At 38.7% G+C, this 23,855-nt stretch overlaps 2 protein-coding genes across 5 annotated transcripts in view; both read left to right on the plus strand.

The window, feature by feature from the left end:
* Positions 1-260: 260 nt before the first annotated feature.
* Positions 261-6,778, plus strand: gnl1 (guanine nucleotide binding protein-like 1). The gene is made up of 12 exons (XM_082148817.1): positions 261-473; positions 1,618-1,771; positions 1,889-2,025; positions 2,208-2,359; positions 3,109-3,180; positions 3,427-3,619; positions 3,701-3,799; positions 3,893-4,078; positions 4,546-4,724; positions 4,815-4,989; positions 5,094-5,234; positions 5,318-6,778. The coding sequence occupies exons 1-12, from the start codon at positions 401-403 to the stop codon at positions 5,563-5,565; spliced, it is 1,809 nt and encodes a 602-aa protein (XP_082004943.1). The 5' UTR covers positions 261-400; the 3' UTR covers positions 5,566-6,778.
* Positions 6,779-18,587: 11,809 nt separating this feature from the next.
* Positions 18,588-23,855, plus strand: part of ddr1 (discoidin domain receptor tyrosine kinase 1) — a 37,895-nt gene continuing 32,627 nt past the window's right edge. For 3 of the 4 annotated variants that reach the window (XM_082149687.1, XM_082149690.1, XM_082149688.1), the window contains exon 1: positions 18,588-18,968. The gene's annotated coding sequence lies outside the window, so the exon portion shown is untranslated. The remainder of the gene's footprint in view (positions 18,969-23,855) is intronic. The other variant, XM_082149689.1, reaches the window with a different exon arrangement.

Below are 23,855 nucleotides of genomic sequence, written 5' to 3' on the forward strand. Positions count from 1 at the left end.
AAGAAATTAATCTATATAGTTATATATACTTAATCGTACTGATGTCCAACATTCTATCGTACAATGGCAGATTGCACCACCTGTCTAAAATATGGGGGTCAAAATAACTTACTGATGTTATTGTTTTACTTTCGCAAACTGTAACGTTAGTCGTATAAAGTGAACAGAAGCAGTAACAGATTCCAGAACAATTGTACAGAGTCGATCAAATGTATTTGTGACGCCTAGTGTTGAATATTTGAAGTACATATTGGTAGCGTCCACCCCGTCAGTAAGTGGGCCGTGTCACAGAAAAGTCCATGCGAGTAGCGGAGAAACTTCACTAATGTAAATATAGACCTAACAACGGAGTTTACGTCCTCGCGCGTTCTTTCTTTTTTCTCCTTTGATCCATGCGAACATGCCGCGCAAAAAGCCTTTTAGTAACAAACAGAAAAAGAAGCAGCTCCAGGTGAAACGCGAGAAAAAGAGAGGTGGGTACTTTAACTAGCTTAGCTGAGTTAGCGCGCGACGAGCTGATCGAACGCGCTCGCAGACGTTCTACATCAGCCACGTGACTCATTGTTTTATGGTTTATATTTTAGTGAGCAGAAATGTGACCATATTCTCACATATTAGCACATTAATTGAGCTACTACGCTTCTGTAAATACTTTGTTTGCTAAGTTTCTGTGGGTGTATGGAACCAAACTTGACAGTAAACAGCGCGTGCTGTCATTTTTATTTGAGGGTTGCATACAAGAAGGGACGCTGAATGTCACATCCAGCAACAGTATTATTGTATTATAATGTTCTTGATATGGATGTTGTCTGCTGTAAACAACTACTCTGCTCATGACAGGCCGAACGTCACACAACCGAACAGTAATCTTTACAGACCAAATTGCTATTCTGCCTTGTCAACAGTGAAATGATGCGTAATGGGGGTGATTTTGAGCAGCTCGTGTTTTGCTGTAGTTGGCGCGTGTGTTATGCGGTATATAAGTGCGCAGACTCCGCGTGAAGTTACGTAACACAACAACTACGCGATCAATACACAAGCAGGCTTAATTAACTTCCGTTCGCCTGCGGTTCTGCAAGTATTCTTGTCTAGTACACAGTAAAACCTACATAAACAGTTTGCAGAAGATCTAGTGAGATAGCAGGGATAATCATTATTTATGATGTCATCAGTGTACATTTCCACACTATTGTCATATGTATAGTGTAATGACAACAGAGTTTTACTTATGGGGGAGACATGATTATTGGAAGCACACGATGTTTTTCAACAGAAAAGGGCGTATAATTCAAAAACAAAACTTTGTCACTGAAAAAAACCCCACGGTGTAGGATTTAATAGACAATTGCTAATTAATTGCACATATAGTTACAAATAAATGGCAAGTATCGCATTTAATTAAAAATGGCATTTTTAATGACTGAGATAAAGAATGAAATAGTATTTTCTTGTAAAACGTACTCCAATAATTCTTGTTTTATTTACAACTTCCCAAAACAATTTTTTTTACAGTATGATATTACTTTGCTTTGGAATCATAGTCAAGACAGGAAGCACTCTTTAAAGTGTCTCTGTGTGTGTGTGTTTGTGTGTGTGTGCGTTTGTGTGTGTGTGCAGGAGAACCAGGTTCATGTCACAGTAGCCGAAATGCCAGTGTGGAGAGAGGGCCTGGCAGAGACAGACAGTCGGATACATCAGACAGCGAGACGACAGACATCAGGAGGATCAACCATCAGCCTGGTGCCAGAGACGGCAGATATGACCCCAACAGGTGAGTCGGTACAGGTGAAACAGTCAGTCCAGTCTTGTCTTATTAATTCAACATGAGATGTTTTAGCAGGGGCATGTATCGTCCTGTTTGTTAATCTTATAATGGCTTGTTTTGCAGATTCCGTCTGCACTTTGAGAGGGAGAGCAAGGAGGAGGTGGACAAGAGGAAGAAAATAGCGATGAAGAAAATACTGAAGCCGGTGGCAGAAAAGGAACTAGAGATGGATATAAACCAGATCTTCCCCGAAGAGAAAGGTATTTATGCTGCTGAGCTAAGTAATATGAAGTGCTGGTTCTAAACTGGGACACATTTCACAAAACCAGCCATATGTCAGAGCATCTGTGTCAAAATAAATATATAGACGTTGCTGTCAAATAGATGAGTCAACAAGGTCAATTCAATGTCTTCATTTCACTTTCATTTTGTCTAATCACAGGCCTGGATATCCCACGGCGGCCCTCGTGGCATTACGAAATGCGGCGAGAGGAGTTGCTGCGGAAAGAGGAGAAGTCATTTCAGGAGTATCTGGACACTCTTCACTCCAAGAACCCACCTGGTAGCCTCAGCCACTTTGAGCACAATCTCGAGGTAAGGCATGTTCTGTTAGAAAACACAGTACTGATGAAGTACTTAGAGAAAAAATGTTTTATCAGCAACCAGAATTGGATTGTTGCTGAGTCAATAGCTGTAATGAAATTGTTGTCTTATTGCGCTTGAGCATCTGTTTGGTCAGACGGTGCTGGAGGCAAACACTGTTAAGTGTTCAAATTCACTTGTTTATGAGTTATTGCCCTTCTGAAGCCTTGTGACACTGAAACTGTTGTGTTTGCTTAGTGCAAAAGAAGCAACACTTCTTTTAAATGCTAGTTTAAATGTATAAGACTAAAAATGAGCCATATTAAACTTAATAAAAAAAAGGCTTTTATGATTCCTGTTTGTCTGTAATAGCCTACGACAACAGAATCACCACAATATTGTGCAGATAATTTTTAGACAAACAACCGTTGTTTCTAAGAACTTATAAACTTGCTCCTAAATGTTGCAAGCACATAGCTGAGCAATTACTCGGCAAATATTGGATCACAATAAATTCGTTGTTTTAACAGTTTCCAGATAGTTTTGGATTAATGTAGCAAATACTTAACAGGAGACCATACATTATTTTACCTAAAGTGGGCCAAAGAATTACAAACAGGTTGGCTAATCTGAAAGAATGTGAATAACAGATTAAGATTCATTACTGAAGTTCAGACAGCGTGAATGGTGCTCTTTCAAATAACAGCTATTACAAATGTTGTTTGTTTCTTTACTACTGACTGACTGTCTTTCTCTCTCAGACATGGAGGCAGCTGTGGAGAGTATTGGAGATGTCTGATGTCGTTCTGCTCATAGTGGATATCAGACACCCAGTGAGTGTGCGACTGTAACGCCTGTTGAAACTTTAAGCAGTTTTCAAAAGGTCATGAAAATTGCATAGCTGTTACACTGTTAAACTGAGGTAATAAAGTCCCCACTAGGTGGGGCCAGAGCTTGTATTAGATTTAATCTCAGAAAACAGCACTTTTGTATTGCGTAAAGAAGGAGCAAAAGAAGGATGGAGTTGTGAAGTAGTCATTACCATTCAGTACAAGCAAACATTATCACTCTGTCTGTAGGTGCTGCAGCTTTCTCCTGCTGTGTATCACTACATCACTGGTGAGTTAAAGAAGCACATCATCCTGGTGCTCAATAAGGTGGACTTGAGCCCCGCACCGCTGGTGTTGGCATGGAAACACTATCTGACTAAACAGTTCCCCCACCTGCACTGTGTCGGCTTCACCTCGCACCCAGGACAACCCTACAGCACCCGTGAGAGACTCCTTCCTCTATCAGTGCTTTATCTATAATGTGACCAGATTAAAATGTTTCCTTCATCTGTACTAACTGCAGTTCTACAGAAGAAGAGAGTGAGGAAGAAAGCAGGATGGAATCAGGTAGGAGGACCGTTCCAAATCATGAGAGCGTGTCAGGAGATCACAGCAGGAAGAGGTAAGACAAGTTCCTCCCAGACAACTAAATGAGCACGGGAACACAGGGAGTAATGATGATGATGATGATGATGATGATGATTGTTGTTTTCAGTGGATTTGACCAGCTGGGAGAAGAAGATCCAGAGGGATGCTGTTGCTGTGGGAACAGAGGGGGATCGGGCTGATGATGATGGATCGGAATCTGTGCTGATGGAGCATCATACCGATGTTGCCATGGAAATGAACAGCCCCACGCAAGAACTTTATAAAGATGGAGTACTAACCTTGGGCTGCATAGGTAAGAAGATTAGTCACCAGGAAATCAAAATTGACGATTATTTTTTTATTGAACATTGCAGTGTTTATTATTAATGATTTATATGTGCACATCATTATTTAAAAAGAAAATGAATGTGCCCTTGACGTGAGACCGGGACAATAATCCCTCACTTCCAGCAACCTGTCACTCACATGAGATTGCAGCAATTAACAAACAACAACAATTTAATGAGCTAATCAAGCCCTGATGAACAATCGAGCCCCATCCTACTTTTTTTCTCATTTGAGAAGCTGTTTCACTTGGTTATACACCAAATAGGGATAAAAAGGACAATTGCAATTTCCGTTTCATGCCAACTTTAAGTTGTGTTGTTTTAGATCAATATCAGCTACATATATCTTATACAAAGTGCTTCTCCCCAAAGTGTAAATTAAAATTCATTAATTGATTTAAAATTCATATTGAGTCTTTTGCACTTTCTCCAGGTTTTCCTAATGTAGGCAAATCTTCAGTGCTGAACAGTCTGGTTGGCAGGAAGGTCGTGAGCGTGTCTCGAACCCCAGGTCACACAAAATATTTCCAAACATACTACCTCACTCCCACTGTGAAACTGTGCGATTGTCCTGGGCTTGTCTTCCCTTCCCAAGTGGACAAGCAACTACAGGTAAAAACAGCATGATACTGTATAATTTATGAAAGTTAAACCATCCTGGCTTTGTTTATGTGTGTGCATGTTATTCATCTTCTCAAACAGATCCTGGCTGGTATATATCCAGTGTCCCAGCTGCAAGAGCCTTACAGTTCAGTAGGATACCTGTGTGAACGGACCAACTTCCTGTCTGTATTAAAGCTGAAACATCCCGACCACTGCCCAGAAACCCCACGTGACCCAGACACACAGGACTGGACAGCATGGGACGTGTGTGAAGGTGTGTACTTCTCTGATGTGGCGTTATTCATTTCCTATTTACCATTCGATTGGAGGGAGGAACTGGTTTTCAATAGTCAGTTTTTTTTTGTTTTTTTTTGTCAGCCTGGGCTGATAAGAGAGGGTATAAGACTGCTATGGCGGCCCGTAATGATGTTTATCGAGCAGCCAACAGTCTACTGCGTTTGGCAATCGACGGACGGTTGTGTCTGTGTCTGCGGCCACCTGGATACTCTCAGAGTAAAGGTCAGAGTTCAAACCACTACAGATGTGTTCATGTCATCTGCCACTCGTGTCCCAAATTTGACATTTAATCTCAATCTCTTCAGATGAATGGGAATCACACCCAGACCTGTCCGAGATCATCGCTCTACAAGGAAGAAAGGACGAAGAGGATAGGGGTGACAGGGAAGAGGACGACGGTGAATCCAGCTCAGAGCTGGAAGAGGACAACGACCGAGACGCAGATGATGATGAAGACGCTTATGGGGATGATGAAGATGATACCGTGAAGGCTGACAAGAAGGGCCTCACTCTCAACATGTTCAGTGTGCTAAGACAAAACGAGTGTGAGTGAGGGATGAGATCGCTCTCCTTCTCATTCCATGTTCATACATTCCGGTTTCTTTATTTATCACTGATCTCTTTATGACCATCTCATTTCAATCTGCAATGTGTCAATCAAAAGACTGTCTTGAACATTTATTTCTCATTTGACGCTTATTGCGCTCTTATACAGACCAAGTTATAGACAAACACAACACATCCACCATTCTGCCTATTTTTGCTGCAGTATAAGGCTGGTTCTGTGTTCTATTTCAACCTCTCTGTGCCTCTGTACCTTCTCTGCTTTTCATTTGTTATCATCAGAAAAGTATCAAAATACTTTGAAAACTTTTGTACCTCCTGCATGCAGCCTTTTCCCTTTCTGAAAGGTCAGAGGGAATGTCTTACAACCAGTGATTGTACAATCAGTGTTACTAAACAAGCATTGATGAATACAATCACTGATTTATTATCAGTCTCACAGCAGTGATGCCAAAGGTCAGGTGAGGTCAGAAGTCACGCTTTGACCTCAAACTGTGAGTTTCCCCCATGTGAATGTATTTTAACCTCAACCTCAGTACCGCAAACCTCGGCATGTAGGGCAGAACCAGTCATGTATGAGGATAAGAAATAGAGGCACAGGCTGTTGACTTCAGAAGATTATTTTGATAAAAAGAAGTTCTGGACACTAAAAGCACTTTTAAAGCAAAAGGCAGCAACCAGCAGTCTTTTACTGTGGAAAACTATCATTTCTGAGCAGATACGCGTTTATTATGCGGGTAATGAAGTGAGGGTGTCATTTTGGGTTGCAGTAGGAGTGACTTTATGCCACAAAATGTTCTAGACTATGCAAAGTTTAAAGAGGTTTTAGAAAAACCTGATACACGCGTTCCAGTTATAAAAGTGAAACTATACCACACATTGCACATGCACTCGAAGATTTTGGGATCATGTTCTTTTGGACTAAAAAGTAGAGTAGAGAGTGGGTTGGTTTTGAAGAACTAGAGTTTGTGCACTTTTGCTGTTGGACTCAGGATAAGGTGATGATGTGATGTTAGACCATCATCACAGATGTGCAGAGAGACCGATACAAGAGTGCTGGTTTCCTGCTTTTCAGCCTCCAGCCCTGCATGCCCTTGCTTAGGGATTTCATGTGGGTGTGATACTGTGTGAATCATTCTTTCTTTATTGAAATGTTATTATACTGACAGAAACAGCCCTCTGCAATAAAAACGTTCCCCTGATTCTTTGCTATCATTATGTTTGCACAAGAGGACACAGCAACTTGTTTCTTTACATACAGTGACAATATAGTGTCAAGAATAATGTAGGCGAACGTAAATTTAAGGTAACATCTTTATGTGAAATGTATAAAATTGTGTGTATATTAAAGAGAATAACCAATTAGCATCGTATAAACCACAAAAAAGTCTTTAGGCTTTAGGCCTGTTTATAAGATTTTGGGCTATTTGGCTTTTCATAACCTGTTTTTGTTTCTCAGACTAGTGGAAAGAAGACATCCAAAACGCACTAAGTGTTTATTTTATTGCACTTTATCTGTAGATTTCAATTACAATACATATATTTAAAGACCATTTTCTCAAATTGAGTTTTTTCTCATGCACCGAGCCAGAAATTGCCACCTTAGTAGCACTTCCATACACCAAACTCTAGTTTTATTCCTTTCTATATTCTGAAGGTTTTTATAGAGGGCTTTGTTCATATATCACTTTCTTGGTTACATGGTAAAATATAATTACTGGCTGTTGACAGTAATAAAGAGATATCAGTTCTCCCCTCTGTAATACTCTAATATGTCAACAAAATTAATTACATTTTTAACCTGTATCCAATGTTCAGATATGCCTATCTGTTCTGGAAATGCAAATTAGGGCATATTTAATTAGACAATGCCTCATTTGCATATTTAAACATAACATTTCAGAAAACTTGTAATACGAAAACTGTTTGCAATTCTTAATGTAATCAATCAGCTGGTTGACAACCGTCTTAAAACAATGAAAGAAGTAGTAGTAATGTAATCAATCAACTGATCAGGCAACACAGCACGCATGCGTCAAGGTGCTCTTGTGACCGCGTTGTAGATTACGATTTTGTTAATAAAGTAGTAAATTATGTTTGTTTGTTTGATTTTTGCGCAAACAAAGCACTCGTGTCTCTTCATAAAATTGAGGTTAAACCACAGGAGTCACATGGATTACTTTTATGATGTCTTTACTACCTTTCTGGGGCTTGAAAGTAGTAGTTGAGGCTGTCAAAGGAGGGACAGAAAGTACAGAAGAAAGTGTTACTGTTTTGTAACGACATGAGGTGAGTAATTAATGACAGAATTTAGATTTTTGGGGAGAACTAACTCATTAAAAACACGACGCGCCTGTGCAAGACTCTGAAAACGCAACTAAAATCTGGGCATCTAGCTCATGTTTACATTAAAATACGGGTAAAGAGCAGCGGAGTGGAACGCAAAAACGTGTGTTGTGTGAACCTGCCCTATAAAACTGTTGGAAAAGCAAGTGGTTACCTCATTTGTCTGAGAGCATAAACAAGTTATCAAAGTAAAGAGTAGGCTATAGCTGCTTTAAAGAAGCAGAATTTAAGATTTGCTTAAGAATTTCTGGTCGCTACATTATTCCCCTGCTTTCATTCGTGTTTTTCCTTAGTTTAAATTACTATTATTGTAAAATGTGAAAAATAGTAATCATAAAGATTGAGTAGGTGTGTCCACACTTCTCATTGCTACTAATTATGCGCTTTACAGTAACACTCTTAGGAAATAAAACATTTGACTATCACTGGCCATCAGGTCACAGAGCCTTGCATCAGATCAACATTACTGATCATTTCCCAGCTGTAAACACTGGAGACAATGAAGCATTCCTATTTAATTTGATTATTCCACCACAATCAAAAACAAGTCATGTAAAATCCTGCATGTGGATTACATTGTAATCCTTTTCTAATTAAACTGGGAAAAACTATTAAAACGGGCTTGTGGTTTAGGGTGTGACTTGGATACGTTACAGTGCCTCACAATCATAATTTGCTCATAATTACCAATACAAACAATTTTCCCCTCAGTAAAATAGAGAAACACAACTCACTAATTTCCTGTAGATTGTGTAAAACTATTTGCCTGTTTGTAACCGCTGTCAGCTCCACACTATTCTCATATTTCACTCAGCCGTGACCTCATAAATTAACCAAATTAAATTCTGTGGTCTTTAACACGAGTCATTGGTCATGCTTGCGCTGTCCATATGTGTTGCATTAGTGTAGAGCAGCCTGCTTTTCACATGACGTACATAACCAGTCTGCAACACCCTTTAAACCACTAATCAACAAAGAGTGAATGAATTAGTCCCATTAAACCAGTCTGGCTTTAATAAGGGTCTGGTGTTGACTGAGACAGAGCTTGAGTTCTTATCAAGGTGAATCAAGGTAAACACAATAGTTCACGCAGAGGTTAATCAGACAAGTACTGGATCTCTAATCTGATTGGTGTTCATTTGCATGTTCATTTGCACATTTTGCAGACATCTGGTGATTCTGGCAGACTCTGGAAGCTGTTAGCTATACCATTCATCACAAGGATAAGTTTCCCTGTTAGGATGTCTGATTGATTAAATATCCCTCACCGTACACACACACAAACGCAGCTTAATCCTGAATGCAAAGGAGGCTTTTGAACTTCTTGACTTCACAGCCTCTATATCACATTCCTTGGGAATGCAAACGGAACTGAAAACACTGGCACAGCAATCCCAGGAATGTCACTGGTCGTGTAGCTCCACAATATTTATGAGTCAAGGGATATTTGATCACACGATAAATTATTTTACACTTATGAGAATGGAATTTTAAATATATATATTTTTTTTTTTTTTTTTTTTTTTTTTTGCAGTTTATGAATAAAATAAGGTCTGTTAACATTACTTCATGTTCTACAACATAAACAGTCATATGGATGCTTGTTTCTGTTATATAAAATAAAATGATCATTATGAGATAAAGTTTAAAATAAGAAATAAATTCGCAATTAGATATTTGAGATATTAGTCACAATTTCAAAAAATAAACTTGCAATTAGCCTTTCGCCGAGCCCCGCCCCCCTTAGTTACTGTTGCTACGTCCGACAAACAAATGGTCAAACACGACCAGCGCGACAGATTGCCATGACGGGAAGAGGTATACCCGTGCGTGTCAGTGACCTTTTTTGGAGCAATGCCTTCGCGATATCCTCCAGATCGAGGCAAAAGGGGTTACAGTAAGTTATGCAGTGGAGGGATATATTCAAAATATAAAAATACGCAATGAAGGAGACACAACTACTATCGAGGCTAATGCTTACCGGTCTCAAGCGAAATCTGAGAAACCCCATGACAATCGCAAATCTCTAATACCCACAATATCCGTAGGCATCGTAGACCTCTTCTTCTGTCTTGATTTTCTCCGATTTGTTGCAGACAATCGCAGTTATCTGAGCTGTTAGCTATATTTTGCTCATTTTTATTAGCAAATTTGATTTGTATTTTTTTGCTCCAGTTCAGCCCTGCTAACGTTATGTGCTTTTTTCTTGGGGAAGGGGAAAAACTAACGTTAGGGTTGCCAAATGTCCCGTATTTTGGGCATAATTTATTTGTCATAATTAATAATGAATAATGTATATCTCCCTTGTCCGGTTTTTTTTTTTTTTTACTGCAAAGCTGATCTAACCACTGACTGATACAGCAGCAGTGCTGATCACGACACCTGTTATCATCCTATCAATAATAATAATATATAATATATTATGATATAATATATCATTATTTAGGGACAAATCATGTCTATAGCCTACTGTCACTTTTGATAAATTGAATGCATCCTTGCCTATTACTTTTCCTATTACCGGTTCTTTGTGGCAAGCTTTATGCGTGCGGTCGTGCGCTTGAGTGCGGCTATATTACGTAAACGCTCATTATCCTGTATTTAAGTAATTCAATTAATATAAAGGGGCGATTTGTCCACTAATGGCTTAAATGAATAACTATAGTCGACTAGAAATTTTTTTTTTTGTCGGAGGCAGCCCTTATTCCACATATTTACAAACGCCGTGGGCGCACCGCTTCACCATCTTGCTTGGAGAATGTTTGTCGGACATGCTCACATAGTAACGGTTGCTATGATGTGTGATTGGACAATGGCCGTTTGGGGGAGGGGCCGGCGAAAGGTCAATTGTGATATAAAGTCTCAATTGCGGAAAAAAAGTAGCATGTACAAGAAATAATGACGGAATTGCAAAAAAGTCAATTACGAGAAATAAACTCGCAATCGATATAAAGTCACATTGAGTAATATAAAGTCACAATTGTTAGAGATGTGAAAATAGTTATATTTACGAGTAATATCACAACGTCACAGTTATGGAAAAAGTCTCATATACAAGAAATAATGTTGCAAGATATAAAGTCACATTAATAGATATAAAGTCAAAATTACATGAAAATAACATTGCATTACATTTTTATTTTTTTCCTCCGAGATGGAAACAGACTTGAATTAGCCCTCCAGGCTGGCCTAAAAATTGACCTCATGATTGACCTCGCATAACTATATAAACAAATGTTGACATTTTCTCATGATTTTGAGTTTTAAAATGATTTATATTGTTTACTGTATATATTTGGATAGGAGTTTCCCCTCAATTCTTTTAGTCCCCTCACTGCTTCAAGAACACACACACACACACACACACACACACACACACACACACACACACACACACACACACACACACACGGACCGGTGTAATTTATGAGCAGGCAGTTGTCTCTAGTCTGCTTCCGAGTTGGGTGCTGGCATTGGCAGTGGAGTGTATTAGGTGTCCTGTCTTCTGCCCGAATCTAAACTCAGCTTTCAGTACGGCAAGTCAGAGAGGCCAAATTATGCTGGCACACAACAGTACTGACATAATTTATTAGCATCAAACAACATTTGAATTTATACCACCACAGGACCACCATGAGCCACGTGTGACAGAATTAGCTCAGACAGCCTAAGACGATTTTACAGATCCAATGAACAATATTGTAGATTTATATCACTTTTTTTCATGTTCTGAAGAATTTTTCTACATGTGCATATGTGTTTTTTGGGTGGTGTGACTGTTTGCTGCTCACCATGTTTGTTGGAGTCTATGTGTCAATGGGTATTTTTAGCTTGGGCTCTCACTGCATTGCAATGGCACTCATTCCCAAAATCCCAGCAACCCCCCTCCTCACTCTCACTGTGGAGCCAGATAGAGCAGAAACGGCCAGGAAGAGAGCGAGCAGGACAGTTGTGTCATCACACAGTCCATGCAGAATTAGACCCTCCCTGCTCTGTTTCCATGGAGACAGTTTGAAATAGACCTTATGATGGGCTGTTATAAAGGCCGAACTACCTGATCGCCACACCCTGACTCAACCGTTATTACCGTCAGCCGCTACAAACCACTCATACACTCAGAGCAGAGACAGAAAATAACAGTCATTTGGGGAGAATCAAATTCTGTCTGATGTGGAAGAAAGAGGGAGGGAGAAAGGGAGGGAAACAGAGAACCCATAATTAGCGAACACAATGAGTGTCTAACAAGGGAACTAATGAATTAGGCCGCAGACTTCCGCTGTTAGCATGGCACAAATAAATGACAAACATTTTTATTTGCTAATGGAATAGAATGAGAGGCGGTGGAGGAGAGGGAGAGGAAGTGAAGTGAAACTTGTGCATGAATCCAGCAACAGTTATAAAGGAGAAGCCAAATACCACTTCAGGGTCTCATCACTTTTCTCTTTTCATGTTGAGAGATTCAGAGTCCCCGAAGGGTTCTGCAGAGATGAGGGAATGAAGCACAGCAGACCAATAGAGGGCTCTGTGGGTGGGACCTTAAAGGGACAGTTCACCCAAAACAATGACAATTCTGTCATCATTTATTCACCCTTGTGTTCTTTTAAATCTCTAAGACTTTATGAAGAATTGACTAGCTGTTCTTTTGAATTTAATTACAATAAATGGGGACTAAAAGCATTATAAATGTATCATGCAAGTGGTCCAGATGACTCATTAAGTATTATTCCAAGTCTTTTGAAGTCATAATGATAGCATTTTGACTTCAATGCTATCTTTATCAATGCTAGCATTTATTTTTTAGCAGTTTTCTTATGTACTTTTGTCAATTTTATAATTTTTTCTATACAGTTTGTTTATTTTTATTTCAGTTTTTTCCAGTAATTTTAGAACCTATTTATTTCAGTTAGTTGCCTATATGCAACATTTCTATTTTTGTTTAAGTTAATATTTATTTTATTTAAGCCTTATTAAATACCAAAAATTATTTTTAAGTTTTAGTTTTAGTTAGCAATAACAACACTGATTCACTGATCATTCCGGATCAATCGGATTCATGGACAAATCATTTAGACAGTTTTTTTGCTAACTGAACCAAAGATAAATTGCAAAGATCAGATGCAAAAGAATGATTCTCATGAATACACCATGCACTAGCATAAAAAAAATAAAATAAAAAAAAACATTTCTATCTGTTCCTCAAATATCATGACTTTAGAAAACTTGGGATACTTTTATGATGATTTTGCATCCTTTTTTTTTTAGCTCCTGTCCTCATTAATGTATGTAACCAGGACATTCTTCAAATTTTACTCCATTTATCTTCGACAGAAGAAAGAAACCCGTACAGGTTTGGAAAGACATGACAGTGAGCAAATAGTGACATCATTTTAATTTCTGGGTGAATTCTTTCTTTAAATCCTGAGTCTTTTAAGTTTATAATGTGACTGGTCAACCAGAGCAAAAACATCTAACCACAGGACACAAAAACACAGACAGACACAAACGCAATTACCGTCTGCTGAAGAACACCTGCGGTCACACTCACCCATCTGCTTTAATCTTCCAAGGAGATTTTCCTTAGAAAGACAAAAAACACACAAATACAATGTAGAAAAATCTGAATTAAAACAAAACCTAAATATTTATCAATGCATTAATATTCAGGTGCAAAGAACTCGTAATGCGTGTAAATTTAATACATATGTGAATATGTCTTAGAAAGCTATACAACAAAGAACGACAGGCTCAACAAATAATAAGTGGGATTACTGCTCAGGAAATGACTAAGGGTCTGGGAATAACCTGTTTGTACTCATCACACTGTAGCAAAGCCTCTTTTCTAGTGATGGTCCACTGCTGTCCTTCCGGAATGAAAAGATGGTTACACAGAAGCCAGTCAGCATGATTTGACAGACTTAAGATCAATGCAAGCATTGAAGCAGATTTGAACCGAACGTCCTCGTGAGTGATATGTGATGGAGCAGGAGCGATTGTGACCGATGCATTTTTACTTCCCAATACCCAAAAAAGAGATCAGAGACCTGACACCCTTCTGACCCCCACCCAGACGCCCGCCCACGGCTGCAACCTGACCCTGTGACCTCTGACACCTTCACCTTTTGGAAAAGCCTCAAGGGACGAACCTAAAATGGTTGGTATATTCAAACTAATGTGTAAACCAATATGTTTAACACACATAAAGTCCTGCTACCGTGATCACCAGCAACATAAAACCATCACAACTTGGGTCCATCTGTTCAGTTTTTTTATATGTTGGTGTAAGCACTAGATGGATGTCTTGAACCGTTGTCATGCACTTCACTGTTTTTTAGTGTCTCACACCAGGATTGCTGCATTTTTAAGATGCTTTGTGAAGTTCAATGATGGACAGTAACAGTATTTGACCTTTTTTTTATATACAATTTAAATAAAAATATTATACAATTTTGTATTATACTAAATTATACTATGCCTAATACTTTGATAACAACATAACACCTGGGGAGGAATCTCCCTTTGTCATTGTCTTTCAATATCACACACACACACACACACACACACACACACACACACACACACAACAAAGTCAAAAGTCTTAAATTCCTTTGAGCCTCAGTCACCAAATGTGGCTGATCTCATTTCACAAAACACACACATACACACACACACTCTCTCCTGCCTCCCTGAATCATCCCTGTCTTTTTACTCTCTTATGGCACTTTAGAGAAGCTCTCGAAACCTTGGGCCCCTGAGAAAACCAGCCATTTTGAAAGAGGACACCAGATAGAACAGAACAGAGAGTGTCCTGCCATTCTTCAAGTGTGTGTGGAGGTGGGGGAGGATTTATGTGTGTGACATTGATAACTGAGGTAGCGGGAGGGATCCATGGAGAGTGAGGGAGAGAGATGGATAGATTATGTGCTTTAGTAAGGGAATGAGCGGAATGCCAGTTTGTGTCGCTTCCCCACATTCTACAGGCCTGACATTGTGAGAGTGATCAGACCGCTCTACCCCTCAACAGCTGTGTGTGTGTGTGTGTGTGTGTGTGTGTGTGTGTGTGTGTGTGTGTGTGTGTGTGTGTGTGTGTGTGTGTGTGTGTGTGTGTGTGTGTGTGTGTGTGTGTGTGTGTGTGTGTGTGTGTGTGTGTGTGTGTGTGTGTGTGTGTGTGTGTGTGTGTGTGTGTGTGTGTTGGTGGGGAGGGGTGCATATATGTGGACTCATGGGTGTACATATGTTCTGAGCTTCCTCACTTAAATCAGCATTTAATTACATAAATCATTGGCGTGGGCATTGGTGAAAGTGAAACATTAAAATATGCTATGCTTTGTGTGCAAAATATTACGTTGGTATTCAAAGCCATATGCATCTTTCTCTCTCCCCTCTAAGCTGTGACCTTGCACAATTATGCATGTTGGCAGCTGTTTTAAAGTAATTTCTAGATTTTAATCCAACTATTGTAGTGTTCACACCATAACCACATACCATGCATTTGTACCTTTCTGCAGAAAACATCCTGTTTTGTCTGTGCATATGTTAAATAAATCGGCCGAATATGGGCAGGGCTTAAACCGGAAATGCTCCCAAACTAAATTAAAAGCCTGTTTTATAGGCCATCAAAATTGTATATTTCATACATGTGTTTATGTATAATTATAAAAAAAAAAAATTTAATTGTCTTTATGTAAATTAAAGATAAACAGTTTTTTTAAATGTGAAAAAATAAAAAAAAGTCATTGAAGTCATTCGGGCACATCCCTATATCAAGCATTTCTAAATGCTTCAGGCCTATAATGGTTCATAGTTTCGTATACTTTCAAATATTCTTTTAATTTAATTCATAATTCATGTTGTATAACTTTCTTATGTTTCTACATGCATCACACATCCTCAGTTTTTAATTTCATTAAAATGTATTAAAATGCCATGCATTACTGGTGGTTCCTCTGGGGGTTAAAACTGTAACTATCAGGCACATTTAAGTGCTTATCTCGTCCTTGCATTGTCTTTCATTCTAACCAGCTTCACTTTTCACAGATTAGATTTACCTCTTTTTCCTTTCAGCCACACTTCTCTCTTCCCTCTCCATCCTTCACAGTGAATTCCTCACAGGATCAGGCCTGCTTTTCATGCTTAGCTGAATAAAAAAAGAAAAAAAAAGTGAGTGAGAAAGAGCGCGTGAGACAAGAATGGAAATTTAGCTGTAGAAGAGATCTGCTGAAAAACACTCCTTTAACAAGCGTAAAAGAGGGGAAATCTTCAGGAAGAGAATGAATGAAAGAGAGAGTGAGACAAAGCCAGGGCAAGTAGTGGAAGCAAATGAAACAATGTGCAAAGGTCATTGCAACATTACTGGGGGATCGCAGGTTGCCGAGCAACACACAAAGCTAGGCCTGCGGGAGAGAGGTAAAACAGAGAGGGAGTGAAGAACAGAAAGAAGGAAGTGGGAAGAAAATAGAATGAGAAGAAGAAGTGATCAGGTTATATCACAAGTTAATTTTCTAACACAGTGCAAAGTTCCTGTGTTTTTTGGGGGTTTTTTTGTGGCACGGTAAACTGAGCTCTGCTCAAGGACGCACCCTCAGCTTTATTGCATTGCGGTGAAATGCCCTCTACAGTATTGATTTTCATTAGAAAACATGAAAGATTAGTTGCATTACTTGGAACATAAAATTTAAAAGTGAAATATGAGTTAATGTCTCCCAACTTTATTAACCACATGGTGCAGTGTCTGAATCAATCAGCATATAACATTGTGATGTAGTGATGTAATGATGTAATGGAAGTAGACAGATAATTTCTTCCATGAGTGAAATTGTAAAGCAATGTAGAGAAAAATGTAGGGCAAGACTTGGTTGTTGATTGGATGAAGGCAGATCTGAATGCGAGCTTATGGTGATTGTAAGAAAGGGGCGTGGTTTACACTGACTAAATGATTGGAGAAGTCCGGCATACATCACCTGAGACAAGTCTGTTGTTTCACCAGAAGACTGAGTAATGACATTTTAATAATACAAAATTAAACATATGTTTGTGTTCACTGTTCACATTGAGATCATTAATATACATTTAGAATTTTCTATTTCATGCCAACTTTAAAGTCACAATGAAACAGAAGTAGTGACAGACCTTTTCTTCAATATTGTGACGTACAGTATATCTGAGTATAATGGATTATTGAAAATGTAGGGAAAGGTCTTGTTCCATCCATTGGTTAGATTGAGTTTGGAGGCAGACGAACGTGAGCCTGCAGGGCCGGTTTAAGTGGACTAAAAGATAAAAGTCTTGCATATGTCACCAGAGAGAAACCTGTCATTTTCACCAGAAGGTCCAGTTATGCCATTTTGATTAAACAACAGGTCAAAACATTAAACAAAAACATGCATGTATGAATTCTTCACATTAAGATCTATAACATGCATTCAGAAAATAGTTTTTTCATTAAGCTGACAAAGTGTAAGGGAAAGAAAGAACCAAGCTGGGGATTTGGGTCTTTAAGTCTTTAACCATTAAAAGTGTGTGTGAGCTAAAGTTAATCATGTTCAAAGTCAAACCAGGTCATGCACAATTGTCCATTCAAAGCGAAGAGAACAAAAAGGACAAGCTGCTTTCCAAACAAAGTTTGAACTGGAGCTCTTACAATTCTTCTCTTTTTTCTCTTTATACACATTCTCTCCTTCAACACACCTTTGTTACAGTTTCAGACCTGATGTTAAATGATCTCTCTCTCTGTTTTTCTCAAATGCACTTCACTTCTCTGTGCAAATTCTTTCCGTGCCATAAAAAGCAATAACTTCACACATGCTCATGCTCATACACGATGCCTGCGGTCAATAGGATTTGAGAAACAATATTGACTCACTAGGTAGACTGCTATTTTTCTCTGTCCACTATTTATCTCAGTGTTACTGAATGACTGCCAACAAGTTTCCAATTCCCATCTCCTTCCAATGCAGGGGCAAGTAGCAACACATAGCTGTGGAATAACTCTTTTTCACTCACCCACCCTTGTCTACCTGTCCTATTTACCTTTAATTTTGCTTTTCATTGACATTAAAGCACCACACCCGTTTCATTCTCCTGTATTTGTGAATGTGCAGAATCTAGCATGTTTGAACTTTTTAAGCTAATGACATTTCTTTTTCTTTTCTCTTCTTTCCTATTTAACCTCATTGCCTCTGAGCGCAGGTTTTAGTCTGTTAACACACTAGTCTTTACTGTCTTGCCTCAGGACATAATGATATATTGCTGGAGTTCTACTCTGTAATAATGCGATATTTTAACACTACAAAGGTGTACTTTCTATAGGCGCTAACATCAAACTCTATGCAGAAAAGCCACCATAATGTTTAGTTATTAGAAATGTAGCCAATACAAGAGTCACCAGAAAGGGTTAACAAGGTAAATCCTGTATTGTTTCCTTACCAACAATATTCAATTTCCTATTCCCCAAATCTCTCCGTTCCTGTACCTTTTTTTTTTTAAGTCTCTCAGAGGTACGCGTATCATTTACAGCGGCGCTGCCAGGTCACGGGTTCCCTGCTTTACTCGCGCCTGATTGGACAATTACCTCATGAAATATTTAAAGAAGCACCTGACTGAGTGCTGCCATTGGACGCAGCTAGTGTAGTTATGTAAATGAGCACCTGGTCGTGTTTGCAAGCCCTGAGGGGAAGAGAAAGAGGTCTAAAAGCTAAGCGCTTATATTATGAGCGCGCGGAGAGAGAAGCACTGATTGAGAAATAAATAAGGACGTCCGTGTCACTTGCGCTCGTCGGATTTAACTGAACATTCCTACTTATAAACCTTTTCAAACGTGGGACGTAGGCTACAACTTGCTTGCTCTCAGAAACTTTTTGCCAATCTTTTTTTATTCTGTTTATTCATTGGTACTTTTTTGGCTTTAAGCACAAAGTCATACGACTGTGACAGACTATATTTACCTACTAGTATAAAAACAACCTGCCAAAGTGAACTACACGGATTAAAAAGAAGAATCAGGCGATTGCCTACATTTGGAGACGATTTCGCGTTCTGTCAGACTTCTAGGTGAGTGATCAGAAAATAGCCTTCTCCGATAATTGCTTGTAAGTGTAGTTTATTTATGGTTTGCAAGTTGTCAGATGTTACTTTTGACTTTATCGTTTTTAGTTAATGCAGTGTCGATTCTCGGATTGCGATTGTCAGTGTTGTTTCGACCGCTGCGTGGAAACGCATTTTGCCTTTCCATTAAAGTGAGTTGTTTTAGACTGCTCAAACGTGTTAAGTCGTCGCGCGAGTAAACTTAACTGTCTCTGTCTCGTGCATGGCGGCCAAGAGTCTCGGAGTGTGTACGTGAGGAGTTTGGATGTCTGCCACTGTACAGGGAATGCTCGGTCTGGTGCGGATCGAGTCGTGCTGTTTGTTTGTGAAGTTGTTACTCACACCCACTCGGCGAATTTAAATGGTTCCCGTTTATGATACCTGGAACCCGGGTTTAATGCCGACATTCAAATACTGTGAAATAGCTTGAAAACTGCCGTGGGTATTAATGGTGGTATATTTACCCACCTGTGGCCCCGGCATTACGCGTCAGTAAGTATTTATGGGCTACCGCAATCTTGCTTTTCACTGTATTTGCAGAGCAGTCTGGAAAACACTCCAAACTGACGAGTCACGGTGTTAAATCAGCAAGATTTCGGCAAAGTTCTTGTCAGACCTACTATGCTGACTTATGTTTGTTTGCTCTTGGTGTTTGAACTTATTTACAGCTTGTAAATGTGGTCTACCACATTAACCAGTTTAATCACAAATTGTTTTGTTGTTTCTAGCTAAGTCAGCACATGTTTACTTCTTGGGTGGCAAAATGAAACAAAATCCTTGTCTTTTTGAGATGGACACAATCTTTCAGAGGGACAAATAGAATTAAAAAAGCTCTGTTGATGTGACTCATAATCAGCCATGTAAAAATGCTGACATGAAATCAATAGGATAGTCTTACACATTCATTTATTTGATAGCTCCGTGTAAATACATCTTTGGCTAGGCTAGACCTTTCAAACTCAAATGCAGGTCTACGTTTGGTCATCACCAATGTTAACAGTGGGGTTAAATAGCAGTGGTTTTGTTTTTATGCTTTCTTTAACAACCACTTGAGAGTAGCGTGTTTGTAAGGGAATGTGGCATCCAGTTGCAACTGTCAGATCTAGCGACTGTCTGCATATTGAAAGATCCTCTCACCACAGTCCATGCGATTCAAGCTCAATAAATTCTATAAGTGCCCTACACTGAGTTGCAATGCAGGTATTTGCTATGATGTCCATGTAGTTGAAACACACCGCATGCATGGCATTTTATAAGTATACGTTTCGGTGAATTGGTGGCTAATTCTTATGAATTTTTACAATTTCATACATACATTTTCATACAATCTGGAGATGCCTCAGCTAGGTTCGGGGTGAAAAGAAAAAATCTTACATTTCCATACAAAGTCATACAAAATCACCACCTTGTAAAATAGTTTTCTCATGAGGTCAGGTGGGGTAGTTGCGACCCTTCTGCACCAGAGGTGACTTCAGACCCGTGTGAGACCTTGTAGACGAATCAGCATCAGGAGAGCGACTTAATACTGTCTGCTAAATCTGTTCTAGATTCATTGTAAACATTAGAAATACACCGCAATGCCTGTCATGCCAGTAAAGCACATTCGAATTGCCTTTTGTATTTTCTGAAGAGGCAAAAGAAAATGCAGAGTATGCGCAAAAGCTATGAAGAGATGCTAATGAATGCACCAAGAAGCTGGAAATTCACCCATCCCCCTATTCCATCTTCTATTTCTCCTCTCTTTTGTTTAAAAGGGGTTTTGGGACTTGTGAATAAAGGCACAATGAAAAGTGAAATGAATTGTGCTGTGTCACCAAGGGAGGAGACCAAGTGCCAAGAGGGGTACAAAGGAATGTGTTTGTGTGTGTGTGTGTGTACGAGGCAGACACACACTCAGCAAACATCTCTGAGGAAGTTGAAAGCATTGCTCGAGAAATGAGGGTTTTATGAGTTTGTTTGTGGAGAAATTACTTAAGAAATCTTTGCTGGGGCATCATACTTGGGAAAATTTGGCTCTATTTAAATACAAAGAAAAGAAAGAACTAAATCGTTTCCATTGCATTTTTTCTTCATTGTTAGATGTGTGTGTTTTTGAGCTCACAATGAAATGTTTTTCATGCATCTTTTAAACCTTTTTGTCTTCACACTCACATTTCTGTAAACAGCAGGCTAATCTCTGTCTAGCGTGTGGTGGGTAAAGATGGAGGGATTGAAGGAGAATTAAAAGAGAGGGAGAAACACTGGTTGCATACAGAGTGGAAATGTGCTCTCGGTTGGAACTAACATCAGACGTCTTCTAGTCTTGTTTCATCTTTTAAATTATCTTTTGACACACCCTATACCTCTGTCTCTCTCTCTCTCTCTCTCTCTCTCTCTCTCTCTCTCTCTCTCTCTCTCTCTCTCTCTCTCTTCTCTCTCTTTAGTCCGCATACCTTCGATGCTGTAATTCATCCTCCTGAGTAATGTCTAACTTTATATCACGTTCATTTCGTCTCCTGTCTTCCGTCACTGTCTCAATGTTGTCCCATCTTGATGTTGAAGAAGCTGTAAATCATTTATTCATCCATCCATCTCTCCATCTATCAGTTACACATCACTGTCTCTTTTGTCAGCCCTTGTACAGTGCTGTGGGTGTTTGTGTGTACATATACATTTATCAAGGCCATAAACGTCAATATATAAACAATTCATATTTGGAAGATCTATAAATATATTAATTTATCCAGAAATGCATTAAAGATGCAATTCATAGATGCACTGGCTTGGATACGCATGAATTACAATTCATTTTGACATTTGTTTTCGGCAGACATAAAGTCAGAAATATCAGGGTTATACAACTGTCCTAATCTTAATCTTAATCTAAACTCTTAAAGGGTTAGTTCGCCCAAAAATAAAAATGATCCCATAATTTATTCAGAGAACAAATCCATCAAAGCCGAAAGCCATCCTAGCTGTATATGACTTTCTTCTTTCAGTCAAACACAATCAGAGTTAAATAAAAAAGTATCCTGGCTCTTCCAAGCTTTATAATGGGAGTGAATAGAGCTCCAAAAAAGTGCATCTATCCATCATAAAAGTAATCCATACGGCTCCAGTGGGCTAATAAAGGCCTTTTGATATTCCGATAACGGTCGAAATAAGTCGAGTTTCGGCATGATTATAATGATTATGGCATGAAGTCATAATGACTGAAAATTTTTAATTTTGTTATAATTTTGACTTTTTAATCTCATAATTACTTTTTTGTTTCCCATTTAAAGTCAGAATTTTGATTTAACAGATTAAGATTTTTTAAATATTTGGTGAAATGGGTTTCCATATGTTATTGTTTCTTATTATTTCTTAGGAAGAATAAACTTGATAAAATGTATGAATGAATAAGTCATGATATTTGTGAAAAACAGATACACTTGTTGTTTTTCTCCAGTATTTCAACCTACAGACTTAAAGTATACATTTTCAAGGATTTTCTGCCTGTTTTATTGATTCATCATGCTCCATATATTATGTGTTGTTCATCTATTTCATGAATCACACATAACCCCACTGTTGAAGCCTGGATCATTGAAGAAATCAATGTTCATAAATCCTTGGCCTGTGTGTATGAATCACTTTTACATAAGGGTTTTACTGCCTTCATTAATGACTTACTTGAAGGGGTAACCACAAAGTGAAACATTACAGCCGGATCTGCACACATCAGCCAACTTTAAACCAACTTGCTGTCTCAGAACCGCATGGAGAGCAACAAACTAAAGTGTTATTCAGACTGATTCATACAGGAAGAAATTATTCATCTTCCAACACAAAGTGATGGAACAACTCATTAGCACGTCCTCTTGATATATCTTGCAGGTGTATGAACCTAAGAGTAATATGAAAATGTTTAAACAGGTTGTAGATTTTTGATTTAGACAGAGGTTCTGCATAATAATACAGTAACAAACATACATATATATGCATTCTCGCAACTGCTGTCAAGCTCACGTATTTCTGTAGCAATTACTCATGGCTTCAAGCAAATATAGACAAGCTTTTGAAAGTTGTTTGTGGAAAACAGGAACATTCAACATCAAAGCTGCAGCTTCTGTAAAACATTTTTTTTTTTCTTTGCCTGAATCTCGATTGCCAAACACTAGAGGAAAACCATAACTATAAACCATGTTTAGTAATCCTCCAGACATCAGGCAGATATTGCACCTACAGCCTTGCTTTGACTTGAGATGTTTTTCTGCATTCGTGATATCTGAATCAAATCATCAGTCCAGATACATCTTGTGCAATCTCTGACGCTATAAGCTCCAGTAAAAGGTTTTGTGCGAGCACTCAGGTCGGTGTGTTTTCAGCATAAATCAGTGCTGTTCACATTGCTGAGATTTGCGTTACGCCTTTCCGTTTGACCTGTTCGCGGCAAAAAAAAACCGTAACTTTTGGCTGTTTTTTGGGAAAAATGCCATCCTTTCTTGTCTTTTCATCCGTTTTAAATTGCCGTATTATTAACCCTCTATTTAAAGACTGTATTCACCTTTCATACATTTTTTTTCATTTTTCTTCATGGTCCAAAGTCAACGCTCACTTACTCAACAAGAAAGCAGTATCAGACATTTTCTCTTTGTTTTTTAGGGGTCGTTTACACGACACTGTTTTCAGTTAAAAACGGAAAGCTTTTTTAATGCGTTTTGGCCATTCATTGACACGACAATTGTGTTTTTGGGGCCTGAAAACACAAAATTTTGAAAACGATACCGTTATCGTCTCCGTGTAAACATTTGAAAATGAGAATTAGTGAAAATGGTGATGCCATGCACATGCATATTATTATTTTTTTATTTTTATTTATTAACATTTTGC

The sequence above is a fragment of the Leuciscus leuciscus genome (assembly GCF_965113295.1).
Source record: "Leuciscus leuciscus genome assembly, chromosome: 20".
NCBI lineage: Eukaryota > Metazoa > Chordata > Actinopteri > Cypriniformes > Leuciscidae > Leuciscus > Leuciscus leuciscus.